Source organism: Vulpes vulpes, chromosome 1 (assembly GCF_048418805.1).
Source record: "Vulpes vulpes isolate BD-2025 chromosome 1, VulVul3, whole genome shotgun sequence".
Lineage (NCBI taxonomy): Eukaryota > Metazoa > Chordata > Mammalia > Carnivora > Canidae > Vulpes > Vulpes vulpes.
The window spans coordinates 93,873,466-93,894,891 of NC_132780.1; the positions used below are offsets into that span (position 1 = coordinate 93,873,466).

The 21,426-nt window shown below is 35.7% G+C and overlaps 1 protein-coding gene across 6 annotated transcripts in view; it reads left to right on the plus strand.

Annotated features, from left to right (window-relative positions):
• Positions 1-21,426, plus strand: part of HBS1L (HBS1 like translational GTPase) — an 87,483-nt gene that overhangs the window by 40,943 nt on the left and 25,114 nt on the right. For 3 of the 6 annotated variants that reach the window (XM_025997868.2, XM_072720478.1, XM_072720483.1), the window contains 4 exons: positions 8,141-8,249; positions 13,352-13,611; positions 14,086-14,251; positions 16,905-17,022. In XM_025997868.2, the coding sequence (XP_025853653.1) occupies positions 8,141-8,249; positions 13,352-13,611; positions 14,086-14,251; positions 16,905-17,022 (653 nt within the window). Of the gene's footprint in view, positions 1-967; positions 1,139-8,140; positions 8,250-13,351; positions 13,612-14,085; positions 14,252-16,904; positions 17,023-21,426 lie in introns of all 6 variants that reach the window. The other 3 variants (XM_072720444.1, XM_072720455.1, XM_072720470.1) reach the window with 2 other exon arrangements.

Here is a 21,426-nt window from a genome sequence, read left to right on the forward strand (position 1 = left end):
AAGTATAATGTACTTAGTAGACTTCTTTATTCTATCACATTTTTCCCTGCCACAAGTACACCAGCCTGTGCTGTTGTCAGCAGTGTCTGTTAGCACTCTTTTCCCTTGGCAACTCTAGATGCTAATAAAAAAGCAGAAATATTTCTACGTATTCCTCTCCCTCTGTCCTCCCTCTTCCACCACTTCCCTTTTTTAGTCCTCTATCCTAAGTCCCTCTCCCATTCCTGTTCCCCCTTTCCTTTGCCACACCTTTCTTTGACTTACGTATATTGACCTGGTTGGTTTTTTTATTGTTCACTTTTTTATTTCTGAGTTGTTTTCTCTTGTTGGTTTGTATGAGCTCCTTTATTATATATATTAACCTTGTGTATATTTCCTTATATACTTTATGTTCTCTTGTGGTATCTTTAATCAGAGAGAAATTTTATTTTATTTATTTTTTTTATTATTATTATTTTTTAATCAGAGAGAAATTTTAAAATTTTATATAAAACTTCTCAGTCTTGAAGATTATAAATAGATTTTTCTGTATTTTTTATTCATATCTTTGATCAACAAGGAATTTACATATGATACATAGACGTATGATAGAACCTTTCTTTCAAATGAATGGCTAATATTCCTAATACAACATTGAATGACCCATCCTTTTCCCATTGATTTGAAATATCACTTTGCATATAGTGAATTTCTATTTGTAACTATGTGTGTATGTGTGTATACACATACATATATATATATATATATACACTTACATATTTTTCTGTATACTCAAATGTTATTCTTATTAAGCATATTCCTATTAATTGGTTCATTTGCAGATGCTGTATTCTAATTCATCAAGCTATTCCCCATTTTAATTTATTCAAGCTTTATAGGAGGTCTTGATATCTAGTAGTTCAAGTCCCCTATTATTATTCTTAATTTAAAAATTTTATTGGTCATTCTCTCACATTTACTCTTCCAGATGAACTTCAGCATCAACTTGGCTTGTTTGTCCCCAAAATAGTCCCTTTGGATTTTGTACTACTGGATCATTCTTTTTGTTGTTGTTATGTACTCTTGAAACTTACTTGCATGACACTTAAGCAAATTAAAAAAAAAAAAAAAAAAAGAAAGAACTGGGCTCAATCTAAAGGTAAGGTACACTTTTGTGTAACTGTCTGTTTATAACTAGGCCCAGTCTTTTTTCAGAATTTTTGCCTGGTTGACCCTTAAGTATGCTTTTTTTTTTTTCTCAAGTTGTTTTTGCCTCCCCTTTCTTTACCAGGGTTATGTCAAATCTTATTTGTTAAGACTTTTCTAATTAGGCACATACTTTGAATTCTCTTTCTTATTGTTTCTATAACTCGTCTCTACCACTATTATAATTATCTCAGGGTAGTGTATAAGCCCATTGAGAATAGCCACCATGCGATTCATATTTTTTTAAACCCAGTAATATCACAGGCCAAGGTTGTATAGCCTTTCTCAAATCAACCTATTTGGCCCTCCATTCTCCTAAAGTAGATATAATTATACCTACTCTGCAAGGTTGTTATGAAGGCAAAAGAGCACGTAAGCACCTAACAGGAGAGCATATGAGAGTGCCCATAGTAGGACCAGATGGGCTTCTAGAATTAAGGTCTCTAAACATTAGGAGATGGCTCATATTAAGTCCAAGTAAAGGTAGAGAGTAAATTGAGGTTATTGTCCAAAGAGATCAAAGATAACTTGGAAAAGCAGTACAGATCATTTCATGTTTTGAAAATGTAAAACTCTTAGGGATTAATCATTAAACTCTATTTACTGTTTGTTGTGGGGAGAGCACTGTGTCATGTGCTGTGGACTATGAATATATGTATGTATAAGACCATTTCTATCCTCCCAAGAGGTGGTAGTCTAATATTGAGTGTGCTTTAAAGACCAAAGAAATAAATCAGAGGCAGGTAAATCATGTGGATATGCCAAGTGTATGTTTTCAGTAAATTCAGCAAGAGTATGATAGTTGTGTAGTGCTGGAGAAATTGAGCTTTGTATCCTTTAAAAAGGCATTCACATTAAAAAAGATCTTCAGGACAAGAGACCTAGATAATTTTTTTTTTAAAGATTTTATTTATTTATTCATGAGAGACACAGAGAGGCAGAGACATAGGCAGAAGGAAAAGCAGGCTCCATGCAGGGAGCCCAACTTGGGATTCCATCCAGGTCCTCAGGATCACGCCCTAGGCTGCGCTAAACCACTGAGCCACCCAGGCTGCCCAAGACCTAGATCATTTTGTATTTAAGAGAAAACTTAGACACCGCTATTTAGATCTTAGTTGAGAAAAAAAGCAGTGGAGCCCTGGAGGAGAGCAGCCCATTAAAGAATAACTGCAGGGACAAAAGATGACTGGAGTAGGAGAAAGGTGAATTGGATAGGTAGGGTGAGATGATTAAGTGTGGGTCCTGCCATTTACTGTGAAGTCACTTAATTTCCTTATGTCTTTTTGTGGTCTATAAAACAAGCAGGTTAGGCTTGATCAACTGGGTAAGCTGTTCTTTCCATCCGATTGAAAAATCAAAATGATTGATTCTCCTCCGTCCTCCTAAAGACTGAACACTAGTCACTAATATGTGATTCTTCAGAATGCATATCTTTTTGGTGACAGGGTTTTTACATGACTTGAGGGAGGACATTGATTATTTTCCCTTCAAATAGCACATTTACTTTTACCTCCTAATGGGCTATTTGATTTAAAATCATTTTAGTGGTTTGGGAGTCATAGACGTCTACTAAACTAGAAGTCATTTGTTTCATTGTAACAGACAGTCCCCCTCTTATGATTCTACTTAGATTTTTTTGACTTTGCAATAGTGCTGGAGTGATAATGCATTCAGCAGAAACCATACCTTGAATTTTGATCTTTACCTGGGTGATAATGTACAATCCTTCCTCATGATGCTGGGCAGTGTGACAGGGAGTTGCAACTTCCAATCAGTCATCTGATCATGGGGTGTCAACAACCAATATGCTTACAGCTATTCTGTACCCATACAACCATTCTGTTTTTCATTTCCGGTACAGTATTCAATAAATTATATGAGTTGCTCAAAACTTTATTAAAAAAATAGGCTTTGTCTTAGATGCATTTTCCCAACTGTAGGCTAATGTAAGTGTTCTGAGCATATTGTAAAGTAGGCTAGGCTAAGCTGTGGGGTCCTATTAGGTTAGGTATATTAAATTCATTTTCGGCTTACGATATTTTCAGCTTATGATGGGTTTATTGGGATGTAACCTGTTGTAAGTTGAGGAAGATCTGTAGATGAGAAAACTGAAGCTAGTGAAATTAAGGGAACTGCTTTAAGCTGTAAGGTAGGTAGTAGCTACATAGTGGCAGAGCAGGAACCAGAATCCACACTTCTTTTTTCTGTGAAAATACCCCTTCTGTGCTGACATTTCTTGTTTTGACTTTCTGAAAATTCAGTGCTCACTTTTTTGAGGTTGTTATGTAGTGAATGAATTTCTAGTTGGTTGGGGAAGATGGGAGAAAACAGTAAACATTTTATACTTTTATGTGATGAATTCAAACACTCATATGTATCTCTTAGTGATTCATTACTGGTTATTTTAGTTATTAGTTTATTTCTAACCTATCAGATTTTTGCCTGCCATCAGGGTGATGGTAATTATGAGAGGAACTTCATAATGTGGTTGGATAAGTGGAAGTGTATCACATTGCTATTGACAATAGCTCAGTGGAAAGTTTACTGAATGTATCTTTTTTCTTTGACTTTGGATAACATCAGATTGAAATGAGCATATTTCCAAAATAGCCCAAGTCAAGCTTACCTCTCAAGGGGAGAATTATTGAACCCTTTGAAATAGTATGCAAAATTTTGTGTGTATGGTAGGTGCATTTTTCTGGCAAGCGTGCCCCATTGTTTTCATGAGCTTTTCTAAAGGAGTGTGTGACCCAAATAAAAAGATTTGAGAACTATTGCTTTAAGAGGCTATATTCAGATCTATAATACTAGACTTATTTTACTATGAAAAAAAAAGGACTTTCACTTAACTGAATTTTTGAAATACTACATCTTGTGTTTGATGTCTTCTAGATAAGAATCACTAGAAATGAAAGTAATATATATTTATTGCATCTGCTAGAAATACTGTAGAATCATTTTGTGATTTTTTAAAAAAGATTTTATTTAGAGACACAGAGATAGAGGCAGAGACATAGGCAGAGGGAGGTGGCTTGATCCCAAGACCCTGGGATCATGCCCTGAGCCGAAGGCAGATGCTCAACCATTGAGTCATGCAGGCATCCCTCATATTGTGATTTTTGTGCTTTAGACCTTCTGTGTCATTTTATGACCCACCTACTTTAAAAAAAAATCAAAATTACGGTTTTTCAGTGTACTAAATGTAGGAAGTGGGAATTAGTCTTGGATAGCCCAGATTGAGACATTTCTGTGCTTAATGGGTCTTCTCTCCACAGATGTCCAAATCCACCATGCCTCTTTTCCTTGTCTTAGGATGTCCTCCCCACTTACATACACTGCCACCACCACCACCACCACCACCACCACCATCATCTTCATCAGTGCTGTGTGTTCCCCTTTTTTATCCCTTTCTCATCCCTCTCTCATCTCTACTTTTGCCATAACTCTGGAACTGCTTTTTTCATAAAAATTAAACCCCCCTGTAATTCTCAATCTGTTTTCTTAGTGGTTTTTCCAATCCTTGCCTTACTCCACTTATACTCCCTCCAGTCTTGGAGTCTGAAAAGTCAGCTTTGTTCTCTTTGCTGCCTTTTCCAACATCATTATTCATCCATCCTTTTTTTTCCTCTGAAATCTCTGCTCCTTTGAAATTCCTGTCTTTTGTCTAAACCATCTGTTTGTTGGTCCTCACTGCTATTATTTACTGAACAACCTCAAGTCCACTCTTCCTTGTTCATTGAATACTGGCAGTTGGCTTACAGTGTTCTTCTTCATCCTCAGCTCTTGATGCATCAATGTGGAAAAACACCAACAGATGCTGCACCTGGACTTGAATTGCTTGACAACTTGATTTCCAGGGACCATCACCTTCTCAGCAATTCACTATAATCCTCCCTCCTCCGGAATCATGAATTCACAGTCCTGTTCTGACCACCAACACCTAGTTGTGCTTCTCATAGCATGACCTTTCCTTGACCTATGGACCTCTCTTCCTTATCCCATTGCATCAGTGCTTTTCCTTTGTCATTTTATTTGTTTAATCCCACTTAGCATTCATGATTTATAATTTGAGTAACTTTTCCTCCCATTTTGCCAGTACCTTTAACTGCCTTATTTCTCTGCTTTCTCCTTGCACCGGTTGGGTAGAAACATAATCCTGAATGAAGCAGTTAATGTCTTCCGTGTACCTGTTCCTAAATGGGTGAATGTTGCTAGAAAAAGTCACAAAAAAAGGCAGATTGATTCCCTTATAAAGGTATTACCACAGATCTTTTCAAAAAGGTGTTTTTATTTGAGTATAGTTGACCCACAATGTTATATTATTTTCAAAAGTTATTATCACTAATTTTAGGTGGGCCTTCAATACTGTCTGACAGTTCTCCTTTGTGCAACAATTATTGAAAACTATTTGTTTCACCAGCCTGTTTTTACTTTCCTTGTTTACCCTCAGTCTCACCAGGCTCCTTGTTATGGAGAAAATAGAAGCTAACCATTAGAAATTTTCATCATCTAGCTCTTCATACAAACCTTCCCCCTATTACAGCAAAAAGAGCGTTTTGCCTGCTTTAGTTTAGATCAGCCTGACCTTCATATCTCAGCCCTTTCTGCCTTCTCAGGAATTCTAAAATATCTAATGTGACCTTTTCTCTTCCTAATATTCTTAACCAGTCCCTCTCAATTCTGTCTTTTCTATCAGCTGACCCTTTTGCTACCATTCTACCATAGCCCTCCTCCCTTTCCAGCCAAACTTCTTAAGTTTTCAAGTTAAGATATGTGTAAATGACATATCTATAATCACTCATCTAAAGCCCTTGGGACCAGATTTGACTCAGAAATCAGAAGTTTTGGGATTTAGAAAAACATTAACCATGTACGTCCTACTTGTCTATGGTGTGATAACCTCATTGGGATGGGGGAAAGCACCCTATAAACATCACATTGTGACTTCCGAGCTTGAAATGGATGGCTTGTCACTTTACCTGGGATAAATAAGGGCTATAAATAGCCTTCATGTCAGTCCAGGTCAGGTTTTGCTTCCAAATTGAAATAAAACAAAAACCTTAATTTTCCAGAGCTTTCAGGTGTTAGAATTATGGATTAGAGATTATGGCCATGTACTGCCTCTGTTTCACTTTTTTTTTTTTTTTTTTAACCCATTCTGGCTTCTTGTTTCACTTCCCCAGACTGGTGATGCCAGCTCCATCAAATACTCTTCCCTTGGCTTCTTGGCACCCCCTCTCCCCACCCCCCTACCTTGGACCTCCTCAGGCTCAGCATCCTCCATCTTATGATTTAAGGCTGGATTTGTTTCAAGGCCCTGTCCTAGGACCACTTCTGTTCTTATTCTATATTCACTTGCTTTGTGATTTCACTTATGTCTGTGCCTTCAACTACTAATTATGTGCTGATGAATCACAAATAAAACACTCCAGCCCTCACTTCTCCTTGAGCTTGACTCTGTCCTCTCCTCTCTCTCTTTTTTCCTCCTATCACTTGCCACCATTTTGGTGGCTTCCAATTTTGTCAGAACAAATGTTAGATCTTTGACATGGTCTAAAGGGCCATGCACAGCCTGGCCACTGCCCCCACTTCAGCTACATTAAGTTAGCTCTGTTCCTTTTCCCTTCCACTTTTACTTCCTCTGAAGTCCCACACCGCCTCCCACTACACACTACTCTCTGTTCACAGTGCTCTTCCTTTCTGTGGAGGTCATTCCTACTCATTTTTGCATCATTGCTTAACTCTTAACTTTCTGTGGAAGCTCTAATTTGTGTGCCCTGTCACCAAATCTTATGACGCTATGTACATATTCTAACACTAATAAGAATTTTATTTATTTTTCAAAGATTTTATTTATTTATACATGAGAGACATAGAGGAAGAGAGAGAGGCAGAGACACAGGCAGAAGGAGAAGCAGACTCCATGCAGGGAGCCTGATGTGGGACTCAATCCCGGGACTCCAGCATCATGCCCTCGGCTGAAGGCAGACACTTAACTGCTGAGCCACCCAGGTGTCCCAAGAATTTTATTTTTGATTAGTTAGTGCACTTCCTCCATGAGATGTAAGCTCCTCAGCACAAGAATTATGTTTGGTTTTGTTTACTGTTAGATCTCCAGCATAGTGCTTGGCATATAATAGGCAAATAGTAAACGTTTTGTATGCATTATATACATTAATTTATTTTTTTCTAATTTAAAAAGTAACATATATATATATTTACCAGTGTAGCATGTGCAGTTTCCATTTCTAAGTGGACCCAATCCTGATGGTAATATTACTGAAAATTATAAAGATACTCTCTAAAGAATTCCATGAATTACAGGTATATTTTTTGAAGGATCAAATGCATAAACATCTTTGGTCTAGCTCATAATTGATCTTGTTCTTAATTCACTTTTTCTAAGTTGATTCCCCCCATATTCTTGTTAGATATCAAGTATCTTACTAAACCTAGGATTGTATGCAAGTAAAATATATGCAGTGTCCAGCACAGTTCAGCAGATGCTTACCTTGTTCATCAGTTTATAGATATCACGAGATTAAAAATAGCTTAGCCATCTGCTAACTGACCAAACAATTTTAGTAGTGTGAAAGGGCGTGGTGGGGGAGAGGGATCTAGGGCCTAGGTATTCTGTCAGAGTGAGGCTCTGCAGAAACCACCTTGTGACCTCTTAATACTGAAACTTAAGAGTCAGTTCAAAATTAGGAAGAGATTTGGTGGAAGTTAAGCATAGCAGAGTCCCAATAGTAGGGGGTTTCCCAGAATATAGAGTGACAAAAGAATTTCAGCATTTTAATGTTCACTGAATGTTTTTAGAGAAAAGAATATGTATAAAGATATAAATTCTATAAAACTTAATTACCATGCTATATATTTATGTACTATATAATGTGTAGCAAATGTTTCTAGCAATCAGCTTCAATTAGCCTTTTATATTTTGCTCTCTAATTAGGAAAATCAATAGATTCTCAGTCATCTCGAAGTGAATCTGAAATTGTGCCCAAAGTTGCCAAAATGACTGTGTCTGGAAAGAAGCAAACTATGGGATTCGAAGTGCCTGGGTAAGTTTTTAAGCCTTCCCCCACTTTTTTTGGAAATTGGTATTGTCTTCCACTCGACTGTCAGAAAAGAGAACCTATTTTAATAAATTTTGCTATGTTGGTGATGTTAAAGTATCATGGGCCATCAGTGCGACATGATACAAAGAAAAGGGGATGATAAATTAGGCTTGATACCAAGTAATGCATGTTACTTAATCTATCTCACTGTCAGTTTTCTCATATGAATTAAATAATTTAGCAAAAACCCTCTATTTTGTGTAATCTAGCGCTCTGAGCTAGGTAATCCTTGTACCACTAGATGGCGTAGGTAAGCAGTGTTTGGGAATTAAATGTGGTTGGTGAATCGTAATCATTAATTAAAAGTTCTTTTTCTAACTGTACTCTTTAAACTCTTTAAGATTTTCAGGTTGAATGAAATGGATCACTAGAACAAGGCATAAAATACAAAATGAAACATATCTAGAATTTCAAATATGCCGAGAAATGATAGATCCCTACATTAGTAGCATTCATTTATTCTTATCACAATCTTGAGGATTTTCCCAGGAGTTTTTGTAGGCAAAGGAAGTTGGTTGCTTGAGGCTTAACAGCACAGTTTAAAAACATTAACTTTAAACTGCTTTAAAAATTTTCAGATTGGGGATCCCTGGGTGGCGCAGCGGTTTGGCGCCTGCCTTTGGCCCAGGGCGCGATCCTGGAGACCCGGGATCGAATCCCATGTCGGGCTCCCGGTGCATGGAGCCTGCTTCTCCCTCTGCCTGTGTCTCTGCCTCTCTCTCTTTCTCTCTGTATGACTATCATAAATTAAAAAAAAAAAAAAAATTAAAAATTTTCAGATTGTATAATCATTTCTTAAATTAGTTACTTATAGATTGCATGTATTTTGTCTGTCATTTAGAAAGATAATCATTATTATCAAATACAAACAAAAAATAGAGGATTTTTTTAAAAATTCAAGAAATTTAAACCAAGCAGCTTTATTTTTTTTCTCCCTTACAACATTGTTTTATCTATTAAATTTCATGAGTCTTGGTTGTGAAGAATCTTAATGATCACTTAGTTTAATTTTTTTATTTTATAAAAGCAACACTACTAGATTCCAATTCAGTGAAGGAAAGAACTCCATAATCAGGACATAGTAGGTATTCAGTGTATGTTGAATGGATGAATGAAATTTTAGTGAGTGACATTTAATGAATTAAAATGAATGGCATTTTAATTTGGGTAACTTTAGCCCATTAAAATAATTTTGAGTCTGATTTATTTACCAAAAGCTTAATGTAGTCTTTTCTCTCTGAATTGGGGTTGGATTGTCAGAATCATAAATTCCTTTATTATTCTTAGATTATTTCTATTGAGAGGAAATAACCAAATAAATATACAATTCCTTATTCTAAGGATTTTATAATCTTATTGCAAAAGGTTTTGAAAGTCTTAGAAAGCAACATGCAAATAAGCCCAAATTAATGTATAATGTTAGAAGTAAATCATAGTTGTCTATGGGAATAACTATAAAAGATAATAGATAATAAATGATCAAGAGGGACGCCTGGGTGACTCAGTGGTTAAGCATTTCAGCTCTGGGTTTGATGGTGGGGCCCAGGAATTGAGTCCTGCATCAGGCTCCCTGCGAGGAGCCTGCTTCTCTCTCTGCCTATGTCTCTGCCTTTCTCTCTGTGTTTCTCATGAATGAATGGGTAAAATCTTTGGGGAAAAAAAAATGATCAAGAAAAAAAAAATAGTTCCAAGTAAGTAATTCTTGACAACCTAACTCTATACTTCACAAGTATAATGCAAGCCTTTCAGAATCTTACAAGACTATATGCTTCATGAGGACAGGAACCATTAATTTTAATCAATGTATTTGTTTCATAGAACAGTTGTTTAAACATTTATTGATCAAAGTTATTGGGGAAATATTTTTATCTTAAAAATAAACTTGGAAATATGTGTAAAGGTGAAAAAAACAGCCTGTGAGTCAATATTTTGATATAGCTCTAGAAAAGAACTCATTAGAACATTAGAGGTCTGTAGGTATATAAGTCAGGATAATCAGAAATGTATAATAATATTGCTCAAGGACCAAGCTATATTTGTGTCAAATACTTATATAGGGTTTTTTAGGAAGGTTATGTATACTAGGATAATACTTAAGCTGTTATTCTGGTTTGATCTTGGAAAAGCACAGAGAAACGTAATGAAACACTTCTGAGTCAAGATTTCAGCATTGTAAATACCTACATAGTGTGATTCCCAGTGGCAGCTCCTTAAAAAAGGGTAATGCACTACTAAGAAGAAATTAAAACAGCAAGGTTTTTCTCCACTAATATTTAAAGATAATAAATGCTTCTCTAGAAAAAGCTTATTTAAGTATAAATGATTAGAACCTTGCATAGAGAACAGATACTCTTAAATCTAAATTATTAGCTTCCCCGTCTTATTTAAATAACTCAACAAGAAAAATTAAGCCTCTAGATTCATGTAGAAATATTTCCACTTTTGGAAAGATGACTTAGGAAAAAAACTAGAGTAGTTATTTTATAATAATAGATAAGTTTACAAAATTATATCAGCACCTGAAAAAAACATTCAACCAACTTAGTCTTTTTTTTTTGCTTGCTTGCTTGCTTTCTTTCTTTTTTTTTTTTAGATTTAATTTATTTATTAATGAGAGACCAAGAGAGGCAGAGACATAGGCAGAAGGAGAAGCAGGCTACCTATAGGGAGCTTGAAGTGGGATTGGATCCCAGGACCCAGGGAGCCAAAGGTAGATGCTCAACCACTGAGCCACCCAAATGTCCCTAGTCTTTTTTTCATGTCAGTCAGTAATTATAGCCTTTCTAAGCCTCATCTTAGACATTTTTCAAAACCTTAAAATACTGAATTTTATTTTGTAATATGTATAAGTTTTTACTAAGCACAGACTTACATATGATGCTTTTATAATTACTTTAGTTATTTCTTTCCAACACTATACAGTTTAGTGAACTAATTTATGTTTTACCTAGAAATTACTTGAATGTTTTCATGAAACCAAGAGAAAGGCAACCCTTTTGTGTTACTGAATTGCAAAAGAAATGATCAAGTCAGACCCAAGCCCTTCCAATGCTGGGCCGGCTGAGCTTCAGGTCTCTATCCACTCTGTCAACCATAGTTGTTCTTTCCTTTTTTTTTTTTTTTAAAGACTTATTTATTCATTAGAGAGAGAGGGAGAGACACAGGCAGAGAGAGAAGCAGGCTCCTCGCAGGGAGCCTGATGTGGGACTGGATCCCCAGACCCGAGGTCACGCCCTGAGCTGAATCAACCACTGAGCCACCCAGGCGTCCCAACCATAGTTGTCCTGCTTGTATCTCTTCTCCATACTGGAGTTAAATGCTTTCCTTTGAAGAAAAGCTTCTATAACTAAAAACAGATTTGAAACCAGAAATTGTGATTTCTCCCAGGTCTGATCAGAACCAGAGCCCTAGTTATTTTGGTTGAACACTTTTATGAGAATTTGTAGAGATTTGTTTGTTTGTTTGTTTGTTTTGACTTGCTTAAATGCAGATTTGTCATGTTTTGGTTTTAGAACTAGCTGTGGTCATTCAAATATTTGCAAATTACAGTCTAAGATTTCACTTAATTTAGCCTTTAGAATCCTTCAAAAGAACTGGAACCTTCTTCACACACTTAAGTTTGTTCCCTGTGGTTCTAGATGAAGCTAATCTAAGTGGTGTTAACGAATGAATGCCAAAATTGTTAGTAGAGATTTGCAAAAGCAAGAGAAAAGGGGAGAGTGGATATGAGGTCTTTAATGAAGTTGCAAATATAACTAATTTGACCCTTTCCTGAGGCCTAGGATGAAGGGTCTGAGTTGAGACATAAAAATGCCCCAAGAGGGGAAAAAGGAGTCTGCATTTTGTTATAGTAGACAAGAGGAAAATAATGTACTGTTCTCATATAAACTGCTTTTTGTATGTAATTCTTTGCCAGTCTCAAATGGAGTTGGATAGAATTGGTTTCATTCTTAATAACTTGTAATTTAACCTGTTATTTGTCCAAATTCTGTTTATCTGTATCACTGAAAGGAATGTAAGGTATATTGTAGTCTGATTGATTAGATCACATCACTGCTAGCCATCCATAGGATAGCACTGATACAGTTTCTGTAGGTAATGGTCAAAGAGCTTAATGAAGTAAGGTCAGAGAGAATAAGTTATACTAGATGGTCTTGTTTCTACTTTATGTATTGAGTCCCTCACTACATTATAAGCTTTTGGGATTAGTAGATAAATTTCTCATCTGCATCTTCTTTTCTTCTCAACATCAATGTCTAGTATAAGTTGTAATTTTTAGAAAATCAAGTATTTGTTTAGTTAATGAATTAAAAATTTCTTTGCTGAAAGTATTGAGAAAATGTAGACAGATAAGATATCTATCTCCCTTAAGGATAGTGTTTGAGCAAAAAAGATTAAAGTCTCTGTGCTGTTGGAAGAATGAGTTTGGGATAAAATTTTTTTTAAAAAAATACTACTTTACCTCTGGGAACACTTTTAGTGCCAAGTTTTGTTTTGTTTTTTAAAGATTTATTTATTTATGATAGACAGAGAGAGAGAAAGAGAGAGAGAGAGAGAGAGAGGCAGAGACACAGGAGGAGGGAGAAGCAGGCTCCATGCCGGGAGCCTGACTGGAGCCTGACGTGGGACTCAATCCCTGGACTCCAGGATCGCGCCCTGGGCTGAAGGCGGCGCTAAACCGCTGAGCCACCCAGGGATCCCTTTTAGTGCCAAGTTTTACAAAATCTCTTCTTTATGCCATGTTTTGATAGGATCATATGGCTAAGGCTATGGCCTTGAATTCAGTTATTTTATGGGATATTTTCTTCTTATCTCAGCATTTGGTAGACTGTTTTTCTCCTGGGATCTTCTAAGTCTGTATTTGTGTGGTTTGTGTCTAGCTACTTAAAATTTCCACCTTAATAGGCTAGCCACTTAGCAGAGATCATTTTTGGTCTGCAAGTGTAAGGAATTAGGAGAGACAATTTCTCTGCCCTTCTGACATTAACAAGAGGATGTCAGTTGAGTTGGTTTAAACACTTTTTTCCTATCTCTGCTTTCTATAGAGTAACTGAAGAAAATGGTCATAGTTTCCACACACTTCAAAAAGGACATCTTAGTGAAGAAACCAGCATTGCTTCTTCTGATGTTCTTGACACTGTTTCTAAATCAGTTCTCCCATCCCACACCATTCAAACATCAGAAGAGCAGAATTCACCATCAGTACCGGTGAAGAAATCTGGCAAGCTGAGGCAGCAAATAGATGTCAAAGCGGAACTGGAGAAGCGGCAAGGAGGGAAGCAGCTCCTCAACTTGGTGGTCATCGGTAATGCCCTTTAGTCCTCTGGATGGTCACTCACCTCTGCTTTAGCCTAGCAACCTCCTAGTGGCAGCGTGGACACTCGTTCCCACTCTTGAGTTTCTGTGTGGGTGTAAATGGACACAAGCAAGGAGGCATTGCATCATGATGCTTTCTAGTCACTTTGGGGGGAATGATGCCAAGTTATCAAGGAGTTATTAGACTTGTGGCATTTTCATTTTGTGAATATTTTGAAAATGCCATATCTTACTGACAGTTTTAATTTCCAAAAGTCAAGGAAACTTACCCCCTCTCTAAAATATCTCTAAAAGAGATACTCTTTTTTTTTCTCCATTTACTTTAACTATCTTTTGATAAAAATTGGTATTTATTACCCGAAACACTGACACGAATTATTGGATTACATATGCATGCAATGCCTCGATGTGAACAACGTCTGGAAAATGTACCTAGTATTAATCCTGAATCAATTTTCCTTAGGTCATGTTGATGCTGGGAAAAGTACTCTGATGGGCCATATGCTTTATCTTCTGGGTAATGTAAACAAAAGAACTATGCATAAGTATGAACAAGAGTCTAAAAAGGCTGGCAAAGCTTCGTTTGCATATGCATGGGTCTTGGATGAGACTGGCGAAGAAAGGGAAAGGTAGTCACTATATTTCAAAATTTTCAGTTTGCAATGATATATAATCTTTTAAATAAGTATGTAATATGTGTTGAATATATATGAAACATGCCATGAAATATTTTAGAAACTTCTTTTAGAGGCAAGCTTTCAATTATTGGGGAAATATTTTTATTATAGTTTCCATTGAATCTGTATACATTTACTATTCCAAATTCTATGAGAATAGTTGAATGTTTATCAAAAAAAAAAAAAATTAAAACACGCACACAGTAAAAGGCAGTAAAAACCCTTTGTTAATTATTCTGTGGGAGAAGTTTCAGTTGTCCCTTCCCGAAATATGTCAAATTGACTTGATTTTGAATTAAAATTACGAATGAGACTAAATTTTATAGAAGGTAACTTTTTGCAGTGAACTCTTTTCTGTCTGGAATTAAAATGACCAGTAAATTTAAATTATCACACTTAATTCATTTTTTATACTTTCTGTAGGATGTTTTTATAAGATAGAGTCAACAAACAAGTAATTAAACCTACCTCCTACCATGGAGATTTAATCTAGTCTGTTGCTCCTGTATCTATTACTGTGCCCAGTGCTAACTCTGCAGGAGAGAACAGCTACTCATAGACCTCTGGCCAAAGTATTTCTTTTGAAGTCTTTTTAGAGTGATCATATGTGTCATGTTAGAATTGTCAGGGATCAGAGAGCCAATGGCACCTTTGTCAGGAAAGAACGAAGGCACCTAAATAAGTGAATTGGCAGGTGTATCAACTGTGTCAAAATAATAATTAAGGACTCAGAAGTCCTCTGAAAGTCCTAAATCAACAAAGGAAGTATTCTGTGTTCCTTATCTTCCTTCTGAGTATGATTAGAGAATATATTTGGATTTTCATACTTTAAAAAAGGTGTGTATTTACTTTCTTGGAGTCTTGAATAGTCTACATTAAAATATATAAGGTAATCTCAATAAAGGGGGTCACAGTATTCCTCAGCTCTTGTGATAAACAGAATTGTATATCAGGGTAGGGTTTTTTTTTTCTTTCTTTTTGTAGGTGTCTTATTTATTCTTTATAGCATCACATGCTTGTTTTCCAACCCAGTAAGGAAAATTAGTTGGTGGCAAATTTTTGGAAAATGAATATTGGAAAACAGTGGAATTTTGTATGATGTCAATGTTAGAAGAACAAATAATTTTCACCTATCAGCTTACCGAACAGATTATTAAAATACATGGCTCCTTAGTTACATTTGTGTCATCTGTTAAATAGGTAAAGAGATTGAGAATGTATAATTTAAGTTAGAATGACTTGTTTGAATTTACTTAATATGTGAGTTGAGCTGGCAGGTTAGCTAATTATTTAATTTCTGGAATAGTCAATAATTTTAGTGGGGTTTTTATTCTTTTTGATACTATATCTACTGGTTGGCTGTTATATTTTTGCTGCTAGTAGTTTTCTATTGCTCAGAATGATGCAATTTCAGAATATATTTTGGTTCTGTAGATAGCAGATGCTTCTAGTTACATAATAAGAATTTTAACTCACCAGTAATAGTATTTCAGTAGTATTTCAAAAATACAGTGTGTTATATCCTACCATATTAAACATTTATAAATTGTTCTGCTCATATGTTGAACAGAAATTAGTATAATGAGGGATATTTATATCCCTAGGGTTGCAAATGCAGACCAGACCTGGCTCCAAAGAGTGTTTTTTGGTCAAAGCAGTCTATGGAGAAGCTCAGAATGAGTCTTGGTTCATCAGTATTCTAGCCAATTATTTGAGGATTATTAGAATTAAACATCATTTTCACCAGGTCAAATGGCCCATGGTTTCAGATTAAGTTAGAATGACTTGAGCAAGGAGACCCATGTGTTATTTCATTGCTCTGCTAGGGTATTATCAGAACAGTTGGTAGTAAAAGGGAGTGCCCATTCATTACTCTGGACTGTTTGGGGCAAGCCAGGATGAATGATTACCCAGTTTATTGCCCACCCAATTTCCTTTTCCTGATGTCTAGAAAGACTCAGTACCTTTGTAGACCCTCCCTGGGCTTTCTTATAATCCAAACCTACATTTTTTTTGGCTAAGAAGAGGCACTGTGTTGGTCTTCAAGAAGGACGAAACGGGATGTAAAACAAACTGTTGTTTAGTTCTCTCGACTTTTAAAAGTTTTGGTATCTCCTTTGATATTTTCTTTTTTCTAAATGTGGAACATTCTGACCTACCTTACAAATGAAAGTTTAGAAGTTTATTTTTATCATTAGTGAAGTATCTACATATGAAGATGAGGAAAACTGCCTCCATCCACTTTACCTTCTCTCATGGGCAGTATTTTCTGTTTTCTCTTCCAGAGGTGTCTCCATATATTTTTTTGTTCGTAGTCTACATAGCCTCTTACCCCCAAAAAAGGAAATGGGAAACATCCAGCATTTTTGTTAAGCTCTTGCTGTGTCCAAAATCTTATTTTAAAGGCATACACATGTAATTCTGTTAATTGCAGAAATTCTAGCTCCCAAGTGATAGCTTAATTAGTCAAAACAGTAGACTGTGTAATAAAATTCCCATTATTTCTTAAGAATTCACTGTCAATCAGGTGTACAATTTAAATGACTTAATCCATGGCACTGATTATTTCTATAGTATTTTCTAACCATTTTATGTTTTCTTTAAGGGGAGTAACAATGGATGTTGGTATGACAAAGTTTGAGACCACAACCAAAGTTATTACATTAATGGATGCTCCAGGCCATAAGGATTTCATTCCAAATATGATTACAGGAGCAGCCCAGGTACCAGATTATTTCCTGAATTATAGTACACTGATTGTACATATAATTTCCTGATGCTGTGCTTATAATTCTGGGATTGTAACTTTTAAAGTATTTTGAAATTAAAAAATTTAACTTTTGAAAAAAAAGATTGTATTTTTATGATCTCATTGGTACTATATAAAACCTTTTCTAATTATTATATAGATGCAAATTTATAAAAGCTATGAATTTCTTATAATAAAAATAATGGTAAAGTTCATGATAAAGTATAGCTTTATATTTCTTATTAATAAGTTGGAGTGAATATTTCAGTATCTGCCTTTTTACTGTATTTATATCCAAGGCCTTTATCTTTTAAAAGTGCTGATTTATGCAGAAGTAGTGAAGCTTGGGAGTTTTGCCCTTGGGGTTTACTTTCTTTATAGGATTAAAAAAACACTTGCAATTTATAGAATTACATGATTCTTAAGGATACTGAAATCAAAGATAATAACTTTAAAATAATTAAAGCAATGAAAGAAAATAGCACTGCACCCAGAGGACATGGATTTTTTAAAAATAAAAGATGATGAATAAAAGATTATTGGAAAATATAAAGAGTTCAAAAGTTTGCCTGTGTCAATTATTGGCAAAAAGTGTGACTTGGGCAGCTGGGGTGGCTTAGCGGTTTAGTGCTTGCCTTCGGCCCAGGGCATGATTCTGGAGACCCGGGATCGAGTCCCACATCAGGCTCCCTGCGTGGAGCCTGCTTCTCCCTCTGCCTGTGTCTCTGCCTCTTTCTCTCTGGATCTCTCATGAATAAATAAATTAAAAAAAAAAACTTAAAAAAAAATGTGACTTAAGCAATTGGCTGTTTTCTGAGTTCTTAACATCTATTTAAAAGGAATGTTAATATAAACATTTGTCAACCTAAAAAGGATATACAAATAAATTAGACTATATTAAAGATAAATGACAAAATATTCTATTTTAGGAAGTTGATATATAATTTATTATATATCAGAATATTAATTTAAGGTCCATGGACTGAACAATTAATGAAGATTGAAAAACAATAATAATCACTCTTGGTTGAGTGCCACATATGGGCTAGACACTCTGTTAGGTGTTTTGTATGCATTTAGTTTAATCCTTATGATGAAGGTGCATATTATCCCTATTTTATTTTACTTTTTTTTTTAAAGATTTTATTTTAAGTAATCTCTACATCTACAGTGGGTCTTGAACCTACAACCCTGAAACCAAGAATTGCATGTTCTGTCTACTGAGCCATCCAGGTGCCCCATTCCTATTTTAAGTTAGTGTACTTCTCATTGAATTTACCAAAGAACACAATATATTTTTCTCTTTGTTTCTGTGGTGTATGTGTGTGTGCGTGTATTTTCATTTGATAAATTTACTTGGCCTGCTGTGTGCCGAGTGCTATGGTAGACAGTGTAGGGATATGATAACTAAGAAGCACATTTTGATAGTTTAATGGGAGAGGCAAACATCGAAATAAGCAGTTACAGTGAAATGTCTTTGAATCCTAGAATCTCCGAATCCAGAATAATCATAAAGATCGTTTACTCTAAACTCCTAATGGAATTAGGATAGGAAAGGATTTCAGTAATTATCTAATTGAATTCTGTTATATGACAAATGAAGAAAATAGGCTCAAAATATTAGAGAGCTTAGTGTACAAAGTACTAGGGTAGGCTGTTAGGGTTACAAAGAAGAGTGCAGGGTATGCTGCTTCTCCTCAAGGAAATCATATAAAACATGTAAAGAGGAAAGGCTAACACAAATGTACAAGAAGAGTATACACAGTATACATTGGGAAAGATATCTGGTAGTGCCGAAAAGTCTTCCTTGATAATATGTAGGCATTTGAGCTCCCAAAGACAAGCTGCTGCATGAAAGAATAGAGAAATTGCCCTGAAATTTTTTGGAGATGGTAATGAGAAAGAGAATTAGGAAGAGTACTTACTGCCTTAGATATCTTAATGCCAATCCAATGAATTTCAAATTTTAACCTAAAGAAATAAATACAATTTGATAGTTATTAGCAAAACCTGAATGGAAGGAGATTTACAGTTATTGAGTCTAGGATTTGGAAGGTCAGGCCTGGGTGCTTTTTTCTATAAACTACACTTACTTATTCAGGTGTACAATATTATTATTCCACATTTCCATAAAACACCTGTTACTCCTCACAACCAAGTGCACTTCTTTTTTTAAGTATTTATTTAAATTCCAGTTAATTAACATGCAGTGTAATATTAGTTTCAGGTGTACAATTTAACGATTCAGCACTTCGGTACAAGTCAATGATACCCAGCAAAATTAAACAATTTGTCTGAAGTGTGAGACCTGTTAGTACATAAGAGAGTCAGCTTTCAAATGGATTGCTCCAACTTGTGCTCTTAACGAAGAATTCTTGTTCAAAGAACTAGATCTCATTGAAGAAATTAGGGTTCAACGTTTTAAGTCATGAAGGAATGGGACTGAATGCTGAACTTAAGAGGAGAAGAAAGGCAGGAATATTTGGGTAAGGATAAATGGAAAAAGAACAGAAATCATAGTGTAAATTGCCCCCACCAAAGTATGTGGATGATGCTTCTAATTTAAATTATAAAGTTCTGTTCAGAGCAAAGTATCTGATAAATACTTACTTTATGACCATTTTATTTCTCATAATGGTGAAGATTATATGGCAGCGTATGTGAAATTCTTTAAAAATTGGATAGCATGAACATAAAATGTCATTGAGGAAACCACAAAGAGGAAAGCTATTATGGACTCTGTTCAAACCAAAAGGCCAGAGCGCTTCACGTGGATGGAATGTAAGAGAGCAATTGTCCAGTACTGGTCTGAGGTGGCACAGGAGGGCACTGTTAGAGTTAGTCATTATAACCTGGATTAGAGAAAACCACATTTCTATTAGAACAGGCAGGCCTGCAGGGCAAAAACCACAGAAGGGAAAAAGAATGCTCCTTTAAAGAACGTCCTGACACTGTATCACCAGAAATACTTGAGAATGAAAGTAGAGGGAAACCTATGATTGCACTAACAGTTCTCTGCAGATTTTCAAAGACTGCATCCACATAATGCAAATGAAGTCACACAAAGTAGTATCAATATGGGCACCTGGGTGGCTCAGTTGGCTAATGTTCGCCTTTGGCTCAGGTCGTGATCTGGGGGTGCCAGGATCAAGCTCCTCATCTGGCTTCCTGCTCAGTGGGGAGTCTGCTTCTCCCCCTGCTCGTGCTCTCTCTCTGTTGTCTTAATAAATAAATAAAATCTTTAAAAAAAAAAAAGCGTCAACACCAAAGAATAGTGCGAACCCATAAAACTAGTGTCAATAAGCTTAAATAGGAAAAGGCACTAGAGCTAAGGTTAGTTTTTTTCCTTCTTTTTTTGTGTGTAAATGGAGTGTGAGAGGTAAAATGTCTTTCACCTGATTCTCAAAATGCTTCAGAAAGGTTACCAAAATTCGTTAAGTCAGGGTTCTGTTTCTCTGCAGTAGAGGGTGAATGAATGTCCTTTTTTTTATTTTGGATAACTCATTTATTCAAAGTTTTTCATCATTATAAATAGTACTCTGATAAACATTTTTGTTGACTTATCATTTTCTAGGATAAATTCCAGGAAGTGGAAGTAATAGGAAGCAAAATATGTATAATTTTAAGGCTCCTGAAACTCACTGTTGAAAATGCCCTCCAGAAAGCTTCCTTAAACAGGTGGTGCATAAGAATGCCCATCTCACTGCACTCTTACCTGTAGTAAATCATTCTTTTAAGTGTTGCTTATGTAACTTCTAGGAGTGGGAGAAGTAAGGAATATGTTCATGTATTTTTAATGTCCTTTTCTTTGGATTTCTAATGAATTTGAATTTTTTTCATGTTTCTTGGCCATTTGTATTTCTTTAGCAAATTGTTTGCTTGTACCCTTTAACTATTTTTCTACAGAGCTGTGTCTTTCTTCCCTGTTTTAGTAAAGTTCATAATAAGTTGATAACTTTTCCAAATATCTCTCCCTGTTTACTTATGTTTTAACTGTGTTTATGTTTTTCCTCCTTTGCCTAGATATTTTAATTGTTATAAAATCAAATATGGGAATTAAATTCTTTATGTCATTATTTTTGGCTACATGCTAGTATTTTTTTTATCCATCTGTGTAAGTCTTTTGATTTGTCTTGGGGTTCAGTGTCAGGTTAGAGTCTGCCTTTAAAATCTGACCACAACTGGGACCCCTTGGTGCTCAGCAGTTGAGCATCTGCCTTTCAGCTCAGGGCGTGATCCCTGCCCTGGGATTGAGTCCCACTTTGGGCTCCCTGCCTGGAGCCTGCTTCTCCCATTGCCTGTGTCTCTGCCTCTCTCTGTGTGTCTCTCATGAGTAAATAAATAAAATAAAATCTTTATAAAAATAATTGACCACAAT